This window comes from Rhinolophus sinicus, chromosome 17 (assembly GCF_057876585.1).
Source record: "Rhinolophus sinicus isolate RSI-liver-muscle chromosome 17, RSI-T2T, whole genome shotgun sequence".
NCBI classification, from domain to species: domain Eukaryota; kingdom Metazoa; phylum Chordata; class Mammalia; order Chiroptera; family Rhinolophidae; genus Rhinolophus; species Rhinolophus sinicus.
This window is the reverse complement of record NC_142517.1, coordinates 92234314-92253702: the sequence shown is the minus strand read 5'-3', so window position 1 is coordinate 92253702 and position 19389 is coordinate 92234314. Positions and strand designations below refer to the sequence as shown.

Here is a 19389-nt window from a genome sequence, read left to right as displayed (position 1 = left end):
CCCCAGCTACTAGGACCATCACCTCAGGCATTAGGATTCCAACATAAAAATTTGTGGGGGGACACAAAACATTCAGAAAGTATAAAAGATTTGCAGTCCGATGGGAGAGGCACATACCCACTATTATTTCCAGTATATATATCAGTTATCATTCATTCCTAGTAAGTATTATTCCCCATGTATAAAAACAACATACGAAAATTTATTCATTATTTAATGCAAAACGTAGAAACAGTGTCAGAGCTTCGGAATGTAAGAAGGCAAAGAAAATTCTCAGCACTTTAAAAAATTAGTATGTTTAGTTCTTAAATAAACAAACAAATATGGCCATTAGGTCTAAAGTGACAGTGAAATCAACAGTTGCCTTGCCTCACAATTGCCATAAAATCAGGCTTTTATAAACCATAGAAGAATCAAGCTGTTTGGTTTATTTCTTCAAAGATTGGCCCTAAAAATGCTTTACCATTCCATAACTATTTCTTGTGTGCCTACTCTGTACCAGGCACAGAGAGAATATGCAGTATTAGCAAAAAAAAACAAACAAACAAACAAATAAACCAAAAAAAAACAGCAAAGGCCCCTGATCTTCTGAAGCTTATACTGACCTGGAAAGGGGCTTATTTATTTTAAATTTAAATCCCTCTTACTGTATACTGTAGCTACTTTTTCTCTTTTCACTACAGGTTAAAAAGAAGCTTGGCTGCCATCCCATATTAAAATGTCTCTTTACTATAGACAATATGCTCGTCTGGTAACTATATTATGTAATAATTCAGTAATTTTTAGATACACTTATAATTTCATTATTTGTAAAAAAAAAATCTGCAAAACAAACATACAATCCATATTGATTTTTAAATATGCTTTAACTCTGAATGAATGCTGTTAAATAACAAATGCCCATAAAAATAATAATTCAGTCACAGGATTTATCATGGTAAATGCTATGGATGCTACTGCATGTCTAAGGAAGGGAAAGAGAAACAGGGACATGAAAATATTATACAATCATACGAGCATGGACTAAAATCAAGTAAATGTTAAAGGATTTAGACAGCTTGTTATCTAATCAAATGACTTAAATCTGCAATCCAGACTTGAGGACCCATCCGTCGCGCCTCCTTGAGGAGACAGGAGAGGTGGAATGGGCTGTGCAGACTAGGAATGTAGACCACATTGTCAGCTGTAGCAGACGGAGTGCTGACAGGCTAATGCAGACGGCCTTCCCACAGAAGAACAGGAGAAACAAGAACTCCCATACCAAAGACGACCAGAAAGGGCAAGAACCAGAAGCGTGTCCTAAAACGCGTGGGTTTCCCACGCAGCAATCACCTCCCCACATTCACATGGCTCATCACAAAGTCAATTTTATCAAGAATCTCTTAACAGGTAAAAATTGTCGCTACATTTGCTGATTTAAAGACAGCTTTCAATTTCCTATTATACTTCCTGTTTTCCAAGCTAAGCTATTACAATTACTCAATCACTCCTTATATCAAGTTTCCAAAGTTAATAACACAACTGAGTTTGGTACCTACCCCAACAAACAGTTCTAATGTAATACATTCCAATTTGTGGATGCCCTCTCTTAAATTTCCTCCATTTGAACATTTAGACTTTCTTCCTCGATTATCACATATCTGTATACATTCTCATATTTTAAACCAAACTTTGCAAGCAGAGTAAAAAGAAAATGAATTCAAATAAAAATAAGAGGGAAGAAAGTACCTTTAATTTGGATCCATGAGGTATTAGTTGAGATTTATTCTGCTTTGGTGGTATATACAGTTCCCATTTTCCATATTCCAGTTTTTTATATGGGTATGAAAATGGATTCCAATCATCTTAAAAAAATTACAATAAAGAAGATCAGTTAACAACAGCATGATCAGACTGACATTTAATGAACTTCAAGCAAAGCATAATATGCTGCCTACTTTCACAGAATCAAATTGCCTAAAAAAAAAAAAAATCATTAAGTTTTCCAAGGTATTAAACAAAATACTGTACCAGCCATTTAGAGAAAGTTTATCTTAATTTATTTTTTTAAAATGTATTTGAAAGTTTGCCTTTTGCATTTGAATATTAAGGTTTACAACATTTTCAATTACACTTTCAACTCTATCAATAAATAGAATGTAAAAGAAAATGATGGGTTATTTTTCAAGAAATACCATCAACCAAAGGACATAATATAAAATAAAATAAAATAAACAGAAATGCTTTCCAGGCAATTAGATAAGATACATGTCATGGTAGAAAAATGATGAAAAACAATTAAAATAATATTACATTGACCCCAATTCACAAGTTTGAGAACTGACATAAACCGACATAAAATCTAAAGAAATGCCTCAAACAAGAGGTAAAATGTTATTAAACTCTAGGGAGCAAAGGAAAGGTGGATTGAAGACCCTGAAAGAAAATCAAAATGAGCAACAACAGACCCATACACACGGAAACATCTAGTAAAGATGACATAAAAATCAGTGCAAAAAGGACACACGGTTTAATAAGTGATGCTGGTTTTCCATCTGGAGAAAAAATGAGTCTTTACCTAATAATATGTCAAAGAATCATATGAACATACAATAATGTTTAAATATGACAGGGAAAACTATAAAATGCTTAGAAGAAAATACAGGAAAATATATTTGTAATCCTGGGTTTAAAAAATGTTTTTTAAACAAGATTGAAAAAAAATCCACAAACATTAAGGAAAAGTCTAGTAAATTTGACCACTATAATTATAAACTTATCTTCTTGAGATGGATGAATAGACAGACAGAATGATAAGACAAGCTGCAACTGGGAAAACATATTTGTTATGAATATACCAAGAAAGAAAGAGAATCTAAAATATATGTACACCTGTAAGTCAATGAGAAAAAGAAAACACACCAATAGAAAAACGGGTAAAGATTTTCAGGGGAGGACATATGAATGGCCAATAAATAGCTATAATGATGCTCAAGCTCACTGATAATTAAGGAAATACAAATCACAACAACAAGGACATACAATCTCTGATCCATTGGATTAGCAAATCTTAAGAGTTTGAAAATACCAGGAGTCAGCCAGGATATAAAATAACATTGCAGCTGAGGGTATAAATTGATAACATAACTTGGCATCACACAGAGAAAAGGGAACATGGGAAGCTTCAATAATAACTCTGCAATAGGTTATTTCTTAAGGTAGTTGGTATACACAAAGATGCTTGTTACATTTTCCCTATTTGTTTATGCCTAAAATATTTCGTGGTTTAAAAAAAAAAATTAAGTAGCCCTATGATGCTACACACTGCAAGGCTGTGACATCAGATTCTTAATTGAAGAGACAATAAAAACATCAGAAAGTTTGTTGAATGCCATGATTTCTTCCTTTAAACATCAATTCTTTTACCCTGTCAGTTCTAAGGATCTTCACTCTCCCCACCAGTCTAAACACTATGGGTAGAGGTGTGGGTAAGGAACAACATTTAGATAAAGGTCCTTCTAAATAATTCTCTACTCCCCATCATGAAGACAACCCGCAAATGTTTAAAGGCAGTCTATCTTCAGGAGCAGCTCAACAGGCACTGTGTTATTATATTCTCCTGCCCCTAAAACCTCAAATACATATCAATTATTTATGGTATAACATTCTTTACCAAGCAAAGAATGTAGGGCACAAAGAGAAAAAAAAAAAAAAGTATTGAAATATGAACATCTGAGTCCTGTAACACTTTACAAATTTACTGAATTTCTTTTTAAGCTAATCACTTAAGACAATTAATAAACTTAAGACAAGCAGCAGATCGTTTCCTGGTTAGTTAGATCTGAAAATAAAGGCTACAGTTCATTAGTTCATTCAATCATTCATTAAATATGTACTGAGTGTGTTTAATGTAGACCTCGCTTAATGCAAAACCCAAAATTAGTTTTCAGAACAATACTCATAGCTAAAAGAATGATTAAATTGAGTAACAGTACATCAAAATGAGTAGCAAAATTTCTAATATAGGATACACTAAAAATGTAATAAATAAGATTTTGTTACTTTGAAAGTGAAACTTCAATTATATGGGAAATTTACATACACAGATTTACTTAAAAGTTGTTTTTAGTAATGTGAAAATAAACAGGTTTTGAATAATAGTTTTTGAGTACCAATTGAACTAGTTTCTCAGCTTGCAGTCACTTGAGTTTTAAAATCTCTTTAAACAAGTATTAATATTTGTATAAAGAAAAACACTTCTAATGAGACACATTTTCTTTTTATACTAGCTTAGAGATCTAAGTCACATGTTGATTACTTATAATTATACGTTGTGAAAAATGTTTTTCTTTTTTTATTAAATTTATTGGGATGACAGGGTTAGTACAATTGCATAGGTTTCAAGTGTACAATTCTGTAATACATCATCTATATATTACATTGTATGTTCACCAAACAGAGTCAGTTCTCCTTCCATCACCATATAGCTGATCCCCTTTACCCTCTAAGGAAAGCCTCTTCAATAAATGGTGCTGGGAAAATTGGAAAGCCACTTGCAAAAGAATGAAACTAAACTGCTATCTGTCACCATATCCAAAAGGATTTTCCTATCATCTTCAAGCATTCATTCTATTAGCCCCCCTCTTCCTGATGGAAACTCAGGTGTTGACTTTCACTGCAGGTACATTTTTCTTGCCTAACTACCAACCCTAAAAGCAAGACTTAGAATATCTTCCCATATACCTCAAAAGAAAATCCATTTTACCAACCATCATAAGTAATGTAGAATATACCAGTGATTTCATATGTGAGAAAGAGAGGCAGGTTTGCAAGGCACACAAGCATGAAACAATTTCAACTTTCTGCATAAAACAATTGTCTCCTGACGTAAATCCCACTCTGGCCATAGCATCAGCAGAGACTTTCACCTCCCTGACTCTTTCTCCAACCCTTTATCAGCCCTGAATTTTCCTCACTCTCCTTCATTAAAAATAGTGTTACTTCCTTTATTAAATAGTGGACATCAACCAAAATACCCACTTCTACCATACTGCAGGTATATGAAAGATTTTTTCCAATAAAAACCAGTTTCTCCCTAAAATGGTTCTCCCAAAATAGTTAATAAGAATATGAGTTTCCTTCCACAGGTTATACATATGTAAGGCCCAGAAATGGAATTACCAGAAAAATCATTAGATTTGGACCTGCTTTATAAACTTAAAATTAAACAGCTAGTAAAAGAAGGACTTATATCATTAAAGTGTATCTAGGTATAATTACAGGAGCTAATCGTGGAAGTAAGTACACAATTAAAAATAAAAATAAAATAATTAGTATAAAAATAGTAAATAAAGTTAATTTTTTTAAATAAAATTCGATTTATAATAGAAACACACAGAAGGCAAAACAATAAAAGTGGAAAGACAAATTTTAGGGAAATTTATGTCCTATGAAATAAGTCATGAGGCTGTGTTCCTAAATACAACTGAAAATAAAGTGATAATAACCATAACGATAATAACAATAATTCTAAAATACAGGTTGCATCCCTATGTAGGCCTCAGGAAAGGACTGAAAATATCCCATCGCCACATGTGATAATTATTTGCTTCTCCATCAAGCACAGAACTACACGGAGAGTCTTGTATAGCTCAGTGGTTCTCACACTAGCTCACAACTGAACAATCTGAGCTTATGAAAACAGATTGCTGTAACCCACCCTCAGTAGATCTGAAATGAAGCCTAATAATGTGCATTTCTAGCACATTCTCTGGTAATGTTGACACCACTGGCCTAGGAATCATGCTTTAGAAACAACTGCCTGGTTCAATTGGTGTGTTCTCTACTCATAGCATTGTGATTTTCCAGATTAAATTAGATTTACAGACTATTAAATAATGTTTTAAATCAATAGGTCAAGGAAAGTCTGTAATAGAAAGATATCATTACTATTCCTTCAGGGCAAATATTACTCACGTGAAATTTAGAATTTAGGATGTGGGAATGAATAGGGTTAAAAAGCCCAGAAGGTGACCAGTGTGATAAGCATTATAGAACAGATCTGAGATATTAAGGAAATTTTTAATGTATTAATGTGAGAGAACAAAAATTGATAAATTGGAACATGAAAAGATAAGATATATTAACACCATTACTTAATACACCATTATTAATGTCTATAAATAAAGTTTTCTAAAATATTCTCACAAAGAGATTGGTTAAAGTATGGACCACTGATCACAAAATGAATAAAGGTATGAAGGCTTTTACCTAGAAAAGTAATATTATTTTTAAATGTTAACATATTCACTCATCTTCTTATCTACACTTCATTTCCTATCATAAAGTAGACAGTCGTTGGTTTAAGAGTTAGGTACCCCCATTATTGATTATATTCCCCAAACTGTCTTTCGTATCCCCATGGCCCATCTTATTAGGGAGACCACTTTATGGACAGTGTAGATGCCTGACCAATGTGCTGTACACCTGAAGCTGAAGCTGAATAATATTGTATGCCAACTATCATTTAATATATTTACGTATATGTAAATATATATACATATATAAAATCAGCAGACTTTCACCTCCCTGACTCTTTCTCCAACTGTTTTCCAGCCCTGAATTTTCCTCACTCTCCTTCATTAAAAATAGTGTTACCTCCTTTATTAAACAGAGGACATCAACCACATATATAGTCAAATACATATATATATATATATAGTCATGAGATGTGGAGTACAGCATAGGGAATAGAGTCAGTGGAACTGTAACAGCTATATAGGATGTCAGAGGGGTAGTAGATTGGGGGAGGGGATTATCACTTTGTGAGAGGTATAAACGTTTATTACATTGTTTTGTACACCTGAAACTAATGAAAGAAAACAATAGTTAGGTGCTCCCAAAACAATGCATTTCGTTATTCTAGGTTTAGGTTTAATAATGTATTTCCTGCTTATAAAAATCATTTTATTATAGCATTTTCTAAGACATTTGATGTTTATCATGTTAGGATAACCTGACATATTTTTAACGCAAAAAATTTAATAGGAATTTTATTATGAACAGGTTGAACTTCCTCACCATATTTGATAATGCAAAAGATTCTATTTGTCCATAGACTCAAAAACCAGCAGACAAAATTTAAATCGAGATATGGGAAAGAAACAGTGCGTGATGTGCAGTTTAATATGAACTGCAAACATACATTCGGCACAGGCGATCAAACATTAACTAAGGTCACTGCATCAGGCACACAAGCTCTATATTTATCTCACACCCAACAACCTTTCTTCTTCTAATGTAATAATCCTCACATAAAATTCTTAAATGTCAGCTTCCTTCAAATAGTCCCAAACTCTTTAACTCACAATGAAGTATTATTCTTCATCAGCACTTAGCAACCTCGTTTCGTAGAGTTTTTGAGTTTAGCACACGTTTCCTGCATGCATGATTGGCATGGTTCCAGCTGACTACGTAGAGCCTTACACCTTTCACGAAGATGCCAATGTGCTGAAGAACATGGTCTGCCTTTGAGCCAACCCCTGCCACACGCAGGCCCCACCGAGCTGTGAAGTAAGGTCCCCAGGGAGTGCAGCAGGCAGAGCTAATCGAAGGCCAATACTGGCTCACATGGCAAGTTTCACTCATTTTCCATTTGGGTGGGTCTCTCGAATGTCATAACTCTTGTTAAATATTTGGAAAATCACCTCTTAAAAGCAAGCAAACACCTTCCTCATCATACAATGTTATTTAATTATTGCAAACTTCCTAGCATGCAGAGTTTACAGAGATTTATAAATTTATAATGCAAAGTTGGCTTGACAAGATGGAAAATTGGGGACTTCTCTCATGTCAAGAAAGTGTCCTCCTCTCTGTTACCAATAAGTCCTGAGGTCCAAGATTCGAATCCTTACCCAGGATTATGAGAGGACCACACAGCCTTTGGGGGTGGGGGACAATTGTCGTTCGCATATATACCCCGGTGCTTTATGATCACCTTCTCTTTTCACCCTTCAGATAATTCTTCCCCTCAGTTGAGTAGCTGGGAATCACCCTTGTTCAACCTCTGCTGACAGCTGGTACCCTGGGAATGAGCATAAGGCCGCCAGCATCATTTTGTAGTGGCAAGTGATCTTAACATTCATTAGTTTAGGTTAGCTATGCTTTTCAAGAACAAAATCTGAAGTATGTCAAAGTACTACTAAGTTCAGAACCAATGGGATACTAATATCTCATTGTTTTAAAGAAGAATAGTGTTCCGTCCAGTGATATGCAGCTTCTGGAAATCAGGGAACAAACCAAATATCTAGAACTTTACTTATTAAAAGCATGCATAGAAGAAAACAGCATCATGATGAAAAAAAAAGTGTGGCAAATGGGACTTTAAATAGAATTAACCAAGGTTCTTTATTACAGGAACATGTTTATATTATGATACATTTTATGAAAAAAAAAAGGGGGTGATAAATGAATATATGTAGTTGCTTGTCACTTGAAAGAGACTGAAAATATAACCCCCAAAAATTGAAAGAAATGATTACGTATATAGGGAGAAAGAACACAGATTAGTAATCCTCTAGGATTGTACCTTATTATAGTTTAACTATAAAACCAGGTAAACAGTCAGTAAAATTAGAAAATTTAGTAAGTCTAAAAGAGGGGGAAAGAAAGAAAAAAACATCCTTTAAAATGGAAACAAACTAAATTAAATGAACCTATGTCACAGTATTTGGAAGTGGGGCCTTTAGTGGGGGGGGAGGGAGGGAGGAAGGTGATTAGGTCATGAGAGTAGAACCCTCATGAACGGGTCTAGTGTTCTGAAAAGAGACCCCAAAGAGGTCCCTGCCCCCTTCCACCATGTGAGGACACAGAAAAAAAACTGCCATCTATGAACCAGGAAGAGGGTTCTCACCAAAAACGAAACCTACTGGAACCTTTATCTTAGACTTCCCAGCCTCTGGAACTGTGAGAAACGTATTTCTGTTCTTTATAAGCCACCCAGTCTACAGTATTCCGTAGAGCAGTCCAAACAGGCTCAGACACAGCTCATCTCTATTTGTCCATATACCAAGAAATTTCCGTAATAAAAATTGAAATACTGTTATGACGTCTCTGTGCACAAATACTTGTCCAAACCCCTTTCCTCGTTATCAATAAAAGTGATTTTATCAGGTAAGAGGTATAAGATTTTAATTTATTTGTGGTTCTAAGTACAGATTAACAGACTACTTTCTGGATAGGCAGCTCCAGTTCATATCCCCACCAGCAGCATATAAGAATGTTTAACTACCCATCTCTTCATCAACACGGGATTATCATTTTACAAGCAAGGCATACCTGCCTTGCTCAACCAGGGTTCACTATGAGAATTAAGCCCGAATGCCTTAAGGACCCAGCGCATGCAATGAATTCACTTCTCTTCAATGCATCTAGCACAGTACTCCTTCTGTACCTTTCTTGGGAGAGTTAGGAAAACAGGCATTCAAATCACTTTCTGTGTTCTGTAGATCAGACAGGGGACCAACATGAGAAAAGTTGCCTGTCGTTACTGTCCTAGCTGTAACAGATAGCTTTCCATAGTGTTTTCATTTTTTTTACAAAACAGGCTATGATTATAACTTTTTCATTATTCTCTTAATCCTATTGTTACTTGGGATATATTGGGAGGTATGTATTATATTTTCTTTCAAATTTTTTCATTTATTGCTAGTTTTACTGAAATGCATTGAATAATGGGGTGTACTTTATGGCTGAATACAGGGGCAATCAATCTAGCTATTTATTTACCAATCTATTTGTTTTTAGCAATATAAACCTTTCAATTATTTCAAAATATAATTTTATGGAAAACTCCAACATAGAAACTACAGGGGGGAGGGGGGCGGAAGGGTGCCAAAAGAAAAAAAATGTATACACATGACTTGTATTCATCTTTTGTTATCAGTACATATCAAATATTACAATTTTAATACAGATTTTTCCCTTTCTTAAAATGTGTACACATTTTTTGGCCCCCTCTGTATAAAACATGCAAAAGCAAACCTGCTCTGGTTGAATTACCTGCCCCAGCTAGCTGAGCCCCCTCACCTCTTACTCTCCAGGTTAGTCTACCACGCAAAAACTCACTGCTGTAATTTGTGATCTGTCTTTGTAAATAGCCCATAGATCCTTAAAAATATGCAATCTATTTCAAATTCTCCATTTATTTTTAGTATACTTGGCCATTACAAGTTAAGAGTATATTAAATTCTATCACAACAAGTGGGTCTGAAAATTTATCCAATTTCTAACAATTCTTGCCAACAATACTTGAACAAAAGTAAACATTATTTGAGGCCTAGGAATAATGGCATTTATCTTTGCTGTGACTTATATTATTGATCTTTATGCAATTTTACCTGAGTTTGTTTTGGGTCTAGATTTGACCATCCTTTTATTTTATAATCTCTCAGTGACTGTAAAGCAGAGGACAATTAATGGTTATAGCTGAGAAGAGGTATATTATTTGCTTTGAAAGAACATGAATTAGGACAGAGTAGGAAGCAAAAAGTATGGGAAAGTGGTACTAATGCAATATGGTCAATAATCAGAGGAAGCCATGGTACCCCATGGGACAAGCATGGCCCTCAGTTATGTTTTAACTAGCTACTACACTGAACTATATCCCGCGATGTCAGCAAACATGGGGGTAAGGAGAGGGCTCTCTCTCTTACAGCACAAACTCCAGCTCACTGTTATATGTTGCACAACTATTGATTGCAGTTGAATCCACTTATGAATTCCCCAGGAGTCATAAATTTTATTTGACATTAGGAATTCTTCTCTACTACCTAAAACGTAATCTTTAATCTTATAATGTTCTACCTTAACCACTGCCTGGTGTTGGGGCATGGGAGACACCAACAGTAATCAGGAAAGCAATCACATAGGTCTTTCTCCTAGCCCTGCAGCCACTTACAGAAGTAAATTAGTATTTACTAACATGGCGAGCAATATAACAGAAATAAATCCATGTATCCGTGGTCCGTTGATTTTTGACAAGGGTGACCAAGACCATTCAATAGGGAAAGGATAATTTTTTTAACAAAGAGTCCTAAGACAACTGGATCTCTTTATACATAAAAGGATAAATTTGGACCCTTACCTCAAAATATATACAGATGCCCCTCAACTTACAATGGGGATACATCTTAATAAGCCCATCATAAGCTGAAATTATCACAGGTTGAAAGTACACTTAATCTCCCTACACTAGGGGTCATCATAGCTTCATGCTCAGAACACTTATGTGAGCCTTAAGTTTGGCAAAATCATCTAACACAAAGCCTATTTATTAAATACTGTACTGAAACACAAAAGACAATATCCAAAATACTCCAGCAACACAGCACACTTAGAGTAGCAGTTGTTTACCCTCATGATCACGTGGCTGACCGGGAGCTGCTGCTGAGTGCCTCTGCCCAACATCACGAGAGTATCTTAACATATATTGTTAGCCTGGGAAAAGATCAAAATTCAAAATACATTTTCTACTGAATGCATCTTGGTTTCCAACCATCACAAAGTTGAAAAACCTTAAATCGAACCATCTTAAGTTGGGTGCTATCTGTACAAAACTAACTCAAAACGGATGCAAGACTTAACTGTAAGAACTAAGATTATAATACCCTTAGAACAAAACACAGGAGTAACTCTCTGTGTCCTCAGTTCTTAAATACGGCACCACAAGTACAAGTAACAAAAGAAAGAAAGAAAAAAAAAAGATAAACTGGACTTCTTCAAAATTAAAAACGTGTCAAAGGACACTATCAAGAAAGTAAAAAGATAATCCACAGAAAGAGAAAACCACATATCTGATAAGGGACTTAAGTACAGAATACATAAAGAACATTCACAACTCACTAATAAGAGACAAATAACCATTTTTTTTTTTTAAATGAGCAAAGGATCTGATCTACAAAGATGTAGAAATGGATAATAAGCACATGAAAAACAAAGTGCTCATCCTCATTAGTTATTAGGAAAATGCAAATCAAAACCACAATAAGAAACCACTTCATTCACTAGGAAGGCAACCGTCCAAAGGACGGATAATAATTGTTGGAGAGGATGTGGAGAAAAGGAAACTCTCATGTACTGCTGTAGGTATGTCAAGCAGTACAGCCACCTTGGAACAGTCTGGAATTTCCTCAAAAGCTAAAGACAGAATTACCATTTGAAACAGCAATTCCATGCCTAGTTATATAACCAAGAGAAATGAAAACATATGGCCACACAAAAACATGTATATAAATGTTCATGGTAGCATTACTTATAATAGTCAAAAAACAGCACAACTGTCTATCACTAGTGAATAGATAAAAAAGATGTTGCATATCCAGACAATGGAATCTGGCCATAAAAAGAAATGAAATCCTTATACATGCTAAAGCATGGAACATTGAAGACATTATGCAAAGTGAAAGAAGCCGGTCACAAAACACCACATATTATACGATTCTATTTAATATAAAGTATCCAGGACAGGGAAATTCAATGAGAAAAAAGGTAGATAAGCAGCTACCTAGAGGTAGAAGAGGGATGGGAATATTGCGGGATGACAGATAAAGGGTTTCTTTTGCGGTGATGAAAATGTTCTAAAATTGATTGTTGATACCGTTGCACAATTCTGTATTGAATATATTAAAAACCATGGAACTGTACACTTTAAATAGGTAAGGTGCATGGTGTGTGAATTATAGCTCAATGAAGCTGTTAAAAAATAAAAATATTTTAAAGGTCAGGTTGCCTTTCTCTGTTCATTTCTATTGATCTTTTACCTACACTAAAATCAGAATCTATCAGAGATATTGTAAAGGAAAAACCACATAGGGAGACATGTATGAAAATTTAATACTGAGAAGATAACTTGGTCAATAAGTAGAATAAAGGGTCAAGTCGGACAGCTGAAGACTTTTTGAAGAGAAAATGACTGAATGTTTCAAGGCTTTGCAAAGGGAGAACAACTTGACCATATAACAGGACTTGGGGTGTGTGTGTGGGGGTGGGGGTGGAACAGACTAATAAGGAGAGAAAAATGTACTATTTTCCTTCTGGAGCCCAGATTAGCAGTAGGTTTATGGGTGATGACCAACAAAAGCATACCAAGCTACTGCTGCTGATGTTAGAATGTATCTTAGACTCTGGAAAAGTCCTATAAAGATCTAAAAACTATCATACAACCCACTCAGTTAAGAAAAAGAAAAACATGGATTAAGCAGAGGCTGTCTCAAAACTAATCATACAGGAATGGAAAGTTGTATTGTGCTAGAAGAAATAAGAATAAAAGTCATTACAATAACAACAACAACAAAAAAAAAAAAAAAACAGGGTGACTTGGTGACATTGATGGCAGCAGCAGTAGTTATGGATTGTCCTTAGAGCTTGACATTGAATATCTAATTCAATATCTCAAAAGCCCTATAAAGTAGTACACATTTCATTCGATGAATGAGGAAACAGATTCAAAGAGGGAAAGCAATAAGCCCAAGTTCCATAGCTATCAAGTGACAGCCAGGATTTGAATCCATGTTAGTCTGACTTCTGTGTGTGTTTGTATGAGCTCTTACCCTGTAGGACACCCATAAACAATCTACATAGCAATCTGTCTGCATTAGAAATATGCGTAGCACATATTGGACTCTTAACTAGGTCGATTTTTATTCTATCAATTACAGCTATTCTTCTGGAATCAGCCTTAGGAAACAAATTTGCATGCGTGTTTTTTTCTTAACAGAAAAGCTCAACAATATGTGTGAGCAAGCCTTGAAACTGACAGGGAGGTCTGTGGCAGTTATGCTAGAGAGAGGGCTCCGTAAGTCTGTCAAAGGTTGGCCGCTCTGGACCACAATGCCCAGACAAGGCACCGTCCCCAGCCAAGCAAGTGAGAGGACACGTGGTTCAGGCTGCTCCCTGGACACTCAACCTTAACTCTCAATGGGTGTTTTGTCACTGTTCACAGTACGTCCAGCATTAGCCTTGGTGTGTTGACTCAGGGAGGAGAACCACAAAGTAAAAGTCAGGGACAGAAAAAGAGGGAGAGGAAAAAAGAGGAGAGGGAGAGGGAGAGAGAGAGGAAGAGAGAGAGGCAGAGAGAGAGGGAGAGAGAGAGGGGGAGAGAGAGGGGGAGAAAGAGGGGAAGAGAGAGAGAGAGAGAGAGAGAGAGAGAGAGAGAGAGAGAGAGAGAGAAAGATTCAATAGTAAAAACGACTCCTTCTACTGCGTAGTTTCCAGTATGTCCACAGAGAGATACACATATACACTCCCCCTCCTTGCAGTGAAGACATGGTCTTGTAATCAATCCACAGAGAAAACTGGAACCATCCGGCAAGATCTCCCTCACCTTTCTACTTTCAAACCTACTTCCTATCTTCATCTACTTCCCTTCAGTCTGTGAGGAAGAGGATTTTTTTTCCTTGTGTTCAAAGCTAATTCCTTCACTCCATCTTTTCCTTTTGTCTGTTTTCAGTTATGTTCTAGTGTTTTGAGGTTTACAAACATGCTCTCTCTTCAGGCTCCTTACTTTCAGCATTCAAATATAATGAATTGATCGATGCTTTTGTTAATTATGATGTAGCATCAAAGACAATGAAGAAAACCTTCCTTTTGAACCAAGCTTCCCTCCAGCAAGTCTCCTGCCCTTGATAGCCAAACTTCTTGACTACTCTTTCCACTTCCTCTCATCTCTTCAGCCCCTAAAATGTTTCTTAAACATTCTGGCAAAGTCACCAGCAACCTCCGACTTTTCAATTCCAACTGTTATCTTCATACTTCAACTTCCATGAGCTTTCAGTGGCATTTAGAACTCCTGACTACCATGTAGAATAAAAAACAAAAATATAATAAAAAAGACAAAAACTCATAAACCCAAGCCCCCTACATAATTAGTGCCTTAGTATAAAATTATCTTTTTGACAACATAGGTATTTATGTACACATACATGTATCCATAACATGAGTTATATATAAAAGTATGTGTATACACAGTTTTTTTTTTTTTCTTAATTAAAGTTTATTGGGGTGACAATTGTTAGTCAAGTTTCATAGGTTTCAGGTGTACAATTCTGTATCACATCATCTATAAATCCCATTGTGTGTTCACCACCCAGAGTCAGTTCTCCTGCCATCACCATATATTTGATCCCCTTTACCCTCATCTACCACTCCCCTCTCCCCTTACCCTCTGGTAACCACTAAACTATTGTCTGTGTCTATGAGTTTTTGTTTCTTCATTTGTTTTTCTTGTGCTTTTGTTGTTTTCGGTTTTATATACCACATATCAGTGAAATCATATGCTTCTCGACTTTTTCTGTCTGACTTATTTCACTTAGCATAATACTTTTATTAACTTACAATTTTGTAAACTTTTCCACATGCTACATGGTCAGCATTACCCCTGTCTGTATATATTCGTTTATGACAGCAGTTCCCCAATCTGGCCGTTTTTAAGAGATAAAAACCATGAGTCCACCCCAGGTCCTTGAATGAGATCCAAGAGTACGTCTGCACTTTTATAAAGCTCCCTACATTTTTGCTATGCACACAAAGGTTTGGTAACCAACAATCTACAATATCATTCTAGAAATCTGACAGAGAATTAAAAGAAGGATTTTCTTTAGTTTCCCAATATATTTAAGGAAGGAAAGATGTGAGCAAAGAAAAATGAGGCAGCAGAGGAAGAGGATGGCAGGAAAAATAAGAGGTAAACATTTACCATATCAATAAAGAAAAGAAAGGGATTCAATATATGGATTCGTGACATCAATTTCTCCTACTAACTTTTGAAAGCCCATGGGAAGGATGAATACAGATACAGAGATTGTTTTAGGGAAATGTAACAGTTGAAATTTTCCTTTCTGCTAGCTTCTATTTTCTCTGAAAAGCAAGGGCAAGTGTTATGCTAATGAGAATGACAAGTCCATACTAAAAGTGGGGGATGGAGATTCTGACAAGAATGGTGAAACTGAAATAGCTACTGCGGAGGATGTAACAAAGACCAGACTGCGGGATGTGCAAATGATTTCTGTGGAGTCTTAATAGCCTTGAACCTGTAGAAGCAACAGTTCCCATGGCCATGTGATTGTTCTCACGGTATCTAGAAGTTGTGCAGGACCACAGAAATTAGACAGTTGGATGTGACCAACATTGCAGATTTACAGGGCAAATGTCGTAGAAGAACAAGGTTCAGAGATGAAACTTTCAGGAAAAGAATGACTGAAGAGCTTACAGCAAGGGATCTAGAGTAGACATCAAAGAGATAAAATCATGTCATACTGTATCATTTGGATCCAGAGGTCTCATTCAGTCTGGAATACCTGGCATCATGGAGTTTAGAACAGGAAAATGCTGCTATAGCAATCTTTGTACCTTTTATATGAAGAATTTTGTTAATATTTTGCAACAACTCCCCCGTCCCTCATTAGCAGCCTCATCCTTCACCAAAAAAAAATCTTGATTGCTAACCCATGACTTTCCTTAAGCATACTGAGACAGGATAGTCAGCATGCTGCTAGGTAGACAGGAGGGTCCCTGGGGGAATAAACAAAAAAACTGCCATACCCTGAAACTCCAGGTCTGGACCTTCTCCTTCACTCCAGGAAGGAGACATGAGAATACACCTTGAGTTTAACAGATAATGTCAAATCCCTTCTGGCCAGACAAAGGAGCAGCTCTGATAGATAGGAATGGGTTAGTTGTTAATCCCTTCAGGATGGGCAAACAGGACAAACCTGATAGATGAATTCCATTAGAAGGCTCCAGCCCTCTCCCCCAAACAGGCAGGGAAGATATAAAAATAAGAGCTTTTGCCTCAGTCACTGGGCACCCCTATTCTGGACCTCCTCCCACTCGGGAGCTGCAACCTCTTCTCCTGCCTCTAATAAACTATCATCTTTTAAAAACGTTTTGCCTCTCCCTGGTCCATGTGTCATTCTTCGGCTTCACAAGACACGATTCCTGCCCACACCCAGAAACTGCCAGCAGATCCAACATCATCTACATCAATATCAAGACCTCTAAAAAAACAGTCACCCTAGAAGATCCGATCATACATGAGTGAGAAATCAATGCTTATTGTTCTCACGCACTGAGTTTGGGATAATGTGTTACACAGCATTATTGTGGTTATAGCTGACTAGTGCACCAAGTAAGAGTGAGTACTCCTCCTCTGAACTTCCCACAGATAGCCTAAAACCAGAATCTATTATAGCACTTAATTTAAATGTGTCTATATAGGTTTTTGATGATAAGCTATCTGAAGGTAGGGGTCAAATTTCATTCATGTTTGTATCCCAACGCCTAGCACAGTACCTCACATAAACTCAAGCTTCTACTGAAAGAATACATTTTCAACTTTTTCTGCCAAATCGAGATCATAAAGTAACTTGGCAATTGGAAATTTAATAAAGAACAGATTTAACCAAAAAAAATCATTTTTTTTTAATTTTGTAAGTGAATATAAATGGTATTTTCTTAATAAGACTTCATTATGCACTAAAATTATTTTTAAAATGTACCTATATCTAGCCAATAATGCAAGTGATTAAAAGGCATAAAAATCTAAGTAATTCATTTTATTGATGTTTCAAATTAATATAGATCAGTAATTAAATTATATAGACATAGCTTAAAAGCAAAATTATAGTAATTAAAGGAAACATGGATTATTTACTTGTATTTTAAGACAGATCTTGATTTTCTCCTTTATGTTCAAAACTCCAAAAATACTATGTATAATTTATGTAATAAATATATTTCAGAAGATCAATTTTTTGTGGAACTGTTTAATAACATATTAGATTAATAATATATTAAGTTAAAAAGATTACAAAATTTTGTTATAAAAGTATGTACCGTATATATTAAAAATTATATATAATTAACCTTATTTATATATAATTAAATGTTATCACAAAAAAAGGCAATCTTCTAAAATGCTCAATAGGTTATTAATCTAAAGATTCACAAAACGCCTAATTACCCATATCTAAACACAAGTAGAATCTAAAATAGACCTCTATATGTGATTTCTATATTGATAACACACATAGGACATAATTCATTAGGCTATGCTCCTTCTTCTCTGAAATCCAAAATCCAAGAAAATTGAATCGCTTTTTAAATGAACCAATGTGTTTATTAGATCCATGGGGTGTGAGAAAACTTCAATTGCTACTGTATGTCATGCTGATATAGGCATAAACTCTCAGGTTAAACTTCTCTCTTTGTAGTACAAGTTTCAATTTGGATTTTAAAAAGCTTCAGGCCATCAATTTTCACATCTTTCCCCACTCCCATTTCAGAAATCAGAGACCCAATTTCAGGAAAATACTGGCAAGTTATATGAAGGTTTAAGATATTCAAGGATAAATCTGACTGCCATTAAGGCAATTACATTAAAATAAAGAACATTTAAACCACTTAACTATTACAAGGTTCCCTGGCTTCTAAGTTAATGAAGTCAAAATGAATAATCATGTTTTCCTTAACTATTGTACTGATCAAATTCAAGACTCTAAAATTTGAAACAAAACCATTACAATGTTTTTGCCACTTTCAAACGCCTCTTAACAGAGCCTGCAAGGCTCTGCCTCCTCATCTTTCAACACTCTCCCCCATCACTGGCGGACTAGGCCACTGTACACTTTTTGAACAGACTGAACTCTCTTCATCCTCTCTTGATCATAGGCCATCTGTCCACGGCACAAATCCTGTGAATGTGATACTCTGGAGACAGAGAACTATCTGCTTTCTCTCTGCCTGCCCCGGTCTCTACTGAACACAGTAAGGAGATCTTCACGACTACGGGAAATGCTGCCCTACCTGACACAATGTAGGCCCAAGGCCTCTAATACCCCGTAGACACTCACAACCAATCAAGGTCATATGTACATCCCTTTGGTCCTAACTCTATGTGCACACTTTCTCTCTGAATTCCTCTTATTAAGGTTCCCAAAGAAATGAATGGACTGGATCTCAGATGTAGCACTACCAATCAAGTAAGACAGCAACAGCTAGATATAGAAATAGCAGCCAAGAGGACAGTGCACACAAGTCAACTGATTCTCCTTCAGTACCAACTTCAACACACACACACACACACATTCACACATATATTTACTTTTATTAACAGAAACAAAACATCGTGTGTATTGTGTGTGTTTGTGTGTATCTTAAAATAAATGACATTGATTGAACATTATGGTCTACAACTCGATTCCTAACTTTCCCTCACTCACTGCATTCAATTCATCATCAGGCTGTGTCAGACAACAAACAAGTATAATTTCTTGAAGCTTCTTTCAAGATTAGTTTCAGAATCACCTTAAAAGGTGAAATTCATGAAATAAAAACAATCAAGGGAAACTGTAAAAG

At 35.7% G+C, this 19389-nt stretch overlaps 1 protein-coding gene across 1 annotated transcript in view; it reads right to left on the bottom strand.

Annotated features, from left to right (window-relative positions):
- The window catches only part of GBE1 (1,4-alpha-glucan branching enzyme 1), a 254067-nt gene that overhangs the window by 164736 nt on the left and 69942 nt on the right, over window positions 1–19389 (bottom strand). The window contains exon 3 of the mRNA XM_019732062.3: window positions 1729–1844. Within this exon, the coding sequence (XP_019587621.3) occupies window positions 1729–1844 (116 nt within the window). The remainder of the gene's footprint in view (window positions 1–1728; window positions 1845–19389) is intronic.